We start from the raw sequence: 7946 nt of genomic DNA on the forward strand, positions 1-7946 counted from the left end.
GATATTTCACTTCATCTTTACATATATTACACACATAGTTTTGATTCAGGTAGAAATTTGCTCTTTATTCAAATTGCACTCTTTCAATAACAATTTGAATATAAAGTAAAATGGTTACTTCTCATAGAGAACTGTGAAAGTAGTCATCCATGTTTCTGTCCAGTGGTTTTTTTCTAAACAAAATCTAAAATGGATTTCTCTACTCCACCATGTTTAATGCTTCTGACCTTCACTGTCACGCCCAGTGACCTGAGACTCCCAGAAAACATTATAATTCTGAGAACCACATATTGAGAAGATACTGGATTTTATTAGTCATAAAGGCATGTGTTGAACTAGATTATGATATTTATTTTAATATTTCTTTAATATAGTGTGTACTTCTTGGCATGTAGTTATCATACTATGTAGATCAGAGGCAAACTCTATTGTGGAGAAAATCATGGTTAAAATATCTTGATTTCTACCCTAGAGAGTTTCTTAAATGCATGTCTGCCTTACCAATTATTTTTATTTTTTTAATCATTTGTTTGCTGTCTTCTGTTTGCTCTTCATGAAAAGCTTACTTATTTGGGAAAATGAGAAATGGTTTATATTGCCTACTTTAAAAAGTTAGTTTCAGGATTGCTTTATAGTTTACAGCAAATGTAGAGCATATTTTCACCTTCAAATGTTATATATATATATATATATATGTGCACACACACACCTTCCTTTCAACAAAAATTCTCAAAAGCTAACTAAATGCTTGAATATATTGAATGTATTATAAATATACCTCAGAAATATGAAGCACTCTAGCACAAATAAACATTTCCATGAGTTTTCCCTATACTAATGTTTTCTCTATATGGAATTTTTTTGTATATAAGTAGTATTTTTATGGAGATGAGCTTCAACCACTGAGTCTATATTTCTAATTTTTGAACTACTTAATAGTTACTATTTCAGAATGTAAAAACCAGAATAGAACTATTTAAATCTGTTTCTACAAAGTGACCATACTGGTGCATACCTATTGAATATTATCCTTGTTCAACACAATTGTAACAATGTCAGAAATACAGTTTCATAAGAGAACATCTAACATTTTATTTATGAGATAAAAAAGAGTTATTAAAACTATTAAACATAAACCACTTGTTAAAAATCATTTTATATCCACTACCTATCACTTGGAACGAAAAATACTCCTTATCAGGTTACATATTGCCCCTTTTACATCCTTATTCCTCAGAGTGTAGATAAAAGGGTTGAGTGTAGGAGTCACCACTCCATAGAAGAGAGCCATGAACTTGGGCTGGTCCTTTGAGATGGTGGAGGGGGGCTGAATGTACATGCTAATGGCTGGGCCATAAAATAAGAAAACTACAATGAGATGAGAAGAACATGTCCCAAAAGCTTTTTTCCTTCCTTCAGAAGATTTAATCTTAAATACAGCACGTCCGATACTAGCATAGGAAGCAAGAATTAAACACAGAGGGACAGCTAACATGAAAATGCACACCACAGAGAGTGTGAGCTCATTAGCCCCCTTTTCACCACAGGCAGTCTTTATCAGAACCGGAATCTCACACAGCAAGTGATCCAGTGTATTGATACCACACAATGGCAACTGTAGTGTGATGGTCGCTTCTGAGAAGGCATAGGCCATTCCACCCAGCCAGACCACAGACGCTAACAGGATGCAAATGCGCTGATTCATGATGAGCGGGTAGTGCAGGGGTCTGCAGATGGCCACATAGCGGTCAAAGGACATAAGTGCCAAGAGCAGACACTCTGTGCCCCCCATTATGCTGAAGGCATACAACTGAATTGCACACCCCATGTAGCTGATGGTCTTCTTGGAGCTTCCCAGGTTAAACAGCATCTGAGGGACAATGCTTGTGGTGTAACACATGTCCAGAAAGGAGAGGTTGGTGAGGAAGAAATACATGGGGCTGTGGAGACGGGGGTCTATCTTGGACACCAGAATGATGGCAATGTTTCCCAGCAGGGCCATGGGGTATGTTATGAGGAGAACAATGAAGAGAGGAAGCTGTACCCATGGATGGTTAGCAAAGCCGAGTAGAATGAACTCCTTAGGGTGGCTTTCATTAATCAGTGCCATTATCCTCAGTTTGTTTCACGCATCAAGAGAGTAGTAACAAAAGAGCTAGAAAGAATTAATGACAAATGATAAAACACTATTATGCATTGGCATTCACTCATTCATGGAAAGTAGGTTCAGTAATTTCCTGGGAAAATAAGGAATATTCACTGCGTGATAACATTTTCATTCGTGACACTATGAATTAAAGATGGTTAGCCGAAACAAATAAGGTAGCTATCCTTGATTCTTTTGGGTATTAAATGAAAAGTAGAAGGATCTTTGTTTGGGGAACTCATAGTAGTGCTCTTAATACTTTGACTTACATAAAAATCACCTAAGAAGGCTCTTAGTAGAGAGTTTATTGCTTCCTGTCTCCAGGTGTACAATACATTGATGTGGCACAGGTCACAGAAATTGGATGGTTCATATTCAGAAGTACTGATGTGGCCGATGCCACGGCTCAATAGGCTAATCCTCCACCTAGCAGCACCGGCACACCGGGTTCTAGTCCCGGTCGGGGCGCCAGATTCTGTCCCGGTTGCCCCTCTTCCAGGCCAGCTCTCTGCTGTGGCCCGGGAGTGCAGTGGAGGATGGCCCAAGTGCTTGGGCCCTGCACCCCATGGGAGACCAGGAGAAGCACCTGGCTCCTGGCTTCAGATCAGCACGGTGCGCCGGCCGCAGCGCGCCAGCCGTGGCGGCCATTGGGGGGTGAACCAAAGGCAAAAGGAAGACCTTTCTCTCTCTCTCTCTCACTGTCCACTCTGCCTGTCAAAAAAAAAAAAAAAAAAGTACTGATGCAGACATTCCTGAAATATTAAGAGTAGTAAAAATGCTGAGGCAGCAAAACAGGTGGAGGAAGGAGGAGAAAACATGTATCTTTAAGAATCACCAAGATGGAATTGTCCAGCTCCAACTAAGCAGTCAAATAATTACTTCATCTCCAGGGGGAGTAAGAAGACTTTGTTTGCTATAAATAAACCTATCGTGGCTATTTGTAATCGAGCAAAAAATTTTTAATGCTTCTAACATCAGTTTCCTCAAATAAAAGTTGAGAGTTGCATTATAATAAGATAGATTTTGTAATCTTCAAACTTTTATTTATGTGTAATATTTTTCCTGCATAATTATTTTGTTTAAACTTTGGGCACTAGATTGTTCACACTAAATTTTAGTTTATCCGTTTTTCAGAAACTTTCCTTTATTGACTTATCTTTTTATATGAGTTTGCACAGTTATGTTACAAATGCATTTGTGAACTTCAGGTAAATGCTGTCTGGAAAAAAGTCAAAATTCTAATTCAGGCTAAGACTTATTCAAATACATAAGTTATATTATATTTCTAGGACATATTCCTTTGTTTTTTAACTAAGAGCACACAGAGACAGCAAAATCAACTATTTGAGTAAAGCAGCATTTTAAGAAAATAAATTAGGTAGTGAAGGTTTTTGATTACATTGCTATTTTCCTTTAATTGTGAAGTGTTTGCATGAAATTGACAGTCTTCTGTAAGATAGAGATTATTCAGATTGGAATTTAAGATACCATCCTAGTATAAAAATTTTGAGTTACTCTTCTAGTCAATTAGTGGTTATGGGTAACAGTTTGCATTTCAATATAGAGTATATATTTGTATATAGTGTATAACTGTTCATATTCTGTGTTTTTAAATCTCAAATCCATTCTGTGAGGTGTCAAAAAAGCTACTGATAGCTAAACTGGGAACATTATCCTCACTTTACATGCTATCCTAGACCAGAAATGTACAATTACTATAATAAAGTAATAATTCCTACTCATCCTTAACGAGTCCTGTAGGCTAAACTCTTCAATAAGCTTTTTACACCAATGAAATAAGTTAGTACCCATCCTAAACCCCATTAGAAAGAAAGTTTTAGTCATTTTATTTTAGTGTATTGTTAATCTTTTATTCCAACAGTTTGCCTGTACTGCAGAATTTCTAAAAACCAAAAGGTGAGCAATACCTTAAATGAGACAGTGGGATATTGAGACTAAATTTAAAGTTTCTTGATTCCAAACAATGCATCTTTATTCTAGGGATGTTTCTTGTATGAGTGTAGCTTCTTGTATCTTACTTGCGATTGATGTTATTCAAGATGTTGTATTAGCATGTGAAATCTAGGATATGTTAGCCCAACTTTTTTCTATGTTGTAGATGGAATATGAAATAAGCATGATAGAAATTAAATATCAGCTAAAATAAATATTCTAAAATTTGCCACCTGTCCACATATTAAATAATTGCACAGACAACTATTAATTATTCATTTAACATTGTTACAGCTATATTTTTCTTCCAAGTACTGTCCACTCGTTAGAGTAAATTTTGATTTGATCTTATTATGGGTAATAGTCACTACAGTATACCTTCAGTAATTTCACTAAATTTATATTGTTTGTAATTGTTTGTATTATTCACTTTATTAAGTATAGTTTTGTTTATGAATAGTGATGTTGACTCTCATTAGAAAAAATTCTAGCAAATTTAGGTATTGAATAATTGGCTTTTACTTACAGTTCTTGAACTGGGGAAGCCTATGTTCTACAAAGCAGAATGAAAACTCCAAGGGTTCAGTAGCAAACAGTGGGTTTTGTAAGTTGGGGATTAAAAAATAGAAAAATAAGTGGCTAACATTAAGTTACTCCAAGTTGCTTCTTTGAATGGGTTAAAGCATGGGGACCTTCTTGGTATACTAACTCAGGAAGACTGGAATCTCCTGTTTTTAGGAAAAAGTACTGTGTTTTGAAATCTATTTACTTCATTATAGCTTCAATTTGATTATGAGACATGACTCCATTTTGGCTTGCTCTGTTCTGCTGGAGCTGAGTACAGGAGCTTCTTTCAAAGTTCTAGACATTTTCTTAGAGAAATAGCAATAGGTGTTCCTTATCTATGCAATTCATTGTGAAGCATATTTAAATTCTATAATTCTACCGTTAGATATCATTTCCATGTCATTCTCATGATATTTTATTGCTTTTAACTCTTGGATTCCTTGACCATCGCATCTTCTACTTCCAGTGATCTTTTTCCCCAAAGAAACCGTTTGTTTAAGAAATACAGACTTCATGCATTTCATAAATACAACTTTAGGAATAGAGTGATTCTTCCCAACATACCTGCCCTCCCACCCACTCTCCCACCTCCACTCATCCTCTCTCTCCCATTCCCAGTCCCATTCTCCAGTAAGATCTATTTTCGTTTAACTTTACACACAGAAGACCAACTCTACTAAATAAAGAGTTCAACAATTTGCACACACACTCAAAAAAACTGTTCCTCAACAGTTGAGACAAGGGCTGTTCAAAGTCATTGCATCTTGAAGTCAATTTCACCTTTTTAAAGAAAATTAACTTTATAGATGCACCCAAGAATGATACATCTTTTATGAGCACTTAAACATAATTATAATATAACTCTTTGAGGACAAAGGTCCTGCATGGGAAGTTAGTGCACAGTGACTCCTGTTGTTAATTGAAAAATTAACACTATTTTATATATGATGTCAGTGATCAACCTGAGGCTCTTGACATGAGCTGTCTTGGCTATGGAAGCCTTTTGAATCTACAAACTCCATCAGTATTTAGACAAGGCAAGCAAAGTAGAAGTTCTCTCCTCCCTTCAGAGAAAAGTACAACCTTCTTTGATGACCACTTCTTTCTGCTGGAGTATCACCCACTGAAGTCTTTCATGTAGGATATTTTTTTTTGCCACAGTGTCTCAGCTTTCCAAGCCTGAAGTGTTTTCATTGGCTTTTCAGACAGACCGGAATGCTTTAAGGTCTGATTCTGAGGTCAGAGTGCTATTTAAAGCAATTGTCATTCTATGAGTCTGATGTGTTCCAGTGATTTTTGAACACTGTTTCATTACATGAGGATCTATTCATCCTTCCATGTTTAATTTACTTTAATAAATGCCAGCCTTTATTACTATTGATGTGTCTTCTGTGATTACACTCACATTTTCATTCTAATGTATCTCATTTGTACTTGATTTTTATCAATAACAGCACTTCATGTATATTTATGGCATATTTTATTTTTATGTACAGTAAAAGATAAGGAGAAATAAAAGTAATTTTTATCTGGTACCAATTCATCTGGATGAAACACAAGCACAAATCAAACCACAAAATTTTCACCATACTTTAAAAAAATTGATTCATGTTACATATTCACCTGATTGAATAAAGTCTTCATCATTTGGGTCTTTCAGTATCTCTCAGATATACTGTTTATTGAAACTTAAATGTTTTTAAGTACTATTTAATTCAGAGACTTAAGAGATTTAATTAACAAATTAATCTAGTTGTTTCTAAAGTCAGTGAACTAGGTATTTTCAGAGTTTAGAAAAAACTCCTTGAAATGAGATGTTCTGCCTTTCATACAGATATTAGTCACAACATTCTACTCTAATTCCAATATTCCTTGACAATGCCTAGCCTTTAAAGACTAGTATCTTTTCTTACCTTATTTTAATAAATATCTTCAGTAGAAAGGAATTATTAAGAAATACATTTGAATTTTTCAAACTTTCAGAGAATAAGCTGTAGTACGCAGATGAGTACAATATTTATAAGTTATCTTCAGAACTGTTAGTTTTTCTGCATAAAGAAAAACTCATGTCTTAGGAAGACAATACCAAGAATGCTTTGTGGGTATGTTATTTGTATGCTATTACTGTGACCCCATGGGCATTGTTTTCAAATAGGCCATTCATTTATCTTTATCCCTGATGGGTTAACAGGGAAAGTTCCTTGGGACAAAGTTCTTTATGGTAAGGCTTCTTATGTATGATTAGATACTCACTGAATTGAGGTTGACAGCAAATCTCTGTTGTTAGATGTCGCATAATATTTGATGTTTTTAAAGTTAGGTGTTTTATAATGTCACTCAATTTCCCGGCACACTGGACATTGTTTTTCAGTAGGCTAGAATTATCTCTTGGTATTCACATAGAATCGGTTCCAGTGCCCATGTGGTATACCAAAATATGTGGATGCTCAAATCCTTTTTATGAAATGTCTTGGAGTTGGTGATGTGGTGTCATAGACTAAACCTCTGCTTGAGATGCAGGAATCCCATACAGGTGCCAGTTCATGTCCTAGCTGCTCCTATTCCAACCCAGCTCTCTGGTTACAGCCCGTGAAAGCTGTAGAAAATGGCCCAAGTGCTTGGGCACTTTTGCCCATGTGGGAGACTGGGAAGAAGCTTTTGGCTTTGGATTGATTTAGCTCCTGCTGTTGCAGCCATTTAGGGGGTGTGAACCAGCAGATGGAAGACCTTTCTTTCTATCTTTCCCTCTGTCTATAATTCTACCACTCAAATAAATAAATAAAATCTTTTTTAAAAGATTTTATTTATTTATTTGAAAGTCAGAGTTACACAGAGAGAGGAGAGGCAGAGAGAGAGAAAGGTCTTCCATCCAATGGTTCACTCCCCAATTGACCACAAGGCCAGAGTTGTGCTGATCTGAAGCCAGGAGCCAGGAGTCTCTTCTGAGTCTCCCATGAAGGTGTAGGGGCCTAAGGACTTGGGCCATCTTCCACTGCTTTCCCAGGCCACAGCAGAGAGCTGGATAGGAAGTGAAGCAGCCGGGACTCAAACCAGCGCACGTGTGGGATGCCAGTGCTTCAAGCCAGGGTGTTAACCTGCTTTGCCACAGTGCCAGCCCCAATAAAATCTTAAAAAAATGTCTTACTAGAGTCCTGTGTTGTGGCATAGCAGGTAAAGACATGGCCTGTGGTGCTGGCTTCCCATATAGGAATTGGTTTGTGTTCCAGCTGGTCCACTTGTGATCCAGCTCTCTGCTAATGGACTGGGGAAAGCAAATGTT

At 36.5% G+C, this 7946-nt stretch overlaps 1 protein-coding gene across 1 annotated transcript; it reads right to left on the reverse strand.

The window, feature by feature from the left end:
- Positions 1-1171: 1171 nt before the first annotated feature.
- On the reverse strand, positions 1172-2110 carry LOC100340070 (olfactory receptor 2B11). Its single transcript, XM_008262421.4, has one exon. It carries the CDS (start codon positions 2108-2110, stop codon positions 1172-1174), a length of 939 nt encoding a protein of 312 aa, XP_008260643.4.
- Positions 2111-7946: the final 5836 nt, after the last annotated feature.

This window comes from Oryctolagus cuniculus, chromosome 5 (genome assembly GCF_051225735.1).
Source record: "Oryctolagus cuniculus isolate XC-2025 breed Fujian yellow rabbit chromosome 5, ASM5122573v1, whole genome shotgun sequence".
Classification (NCBI taxonomy): Eukaryota; Metazoa; Chordata; class Mammalia; order Lagomorpha; family Leporidae; genus Oryctolagus; species Oryctolagus cuniculus.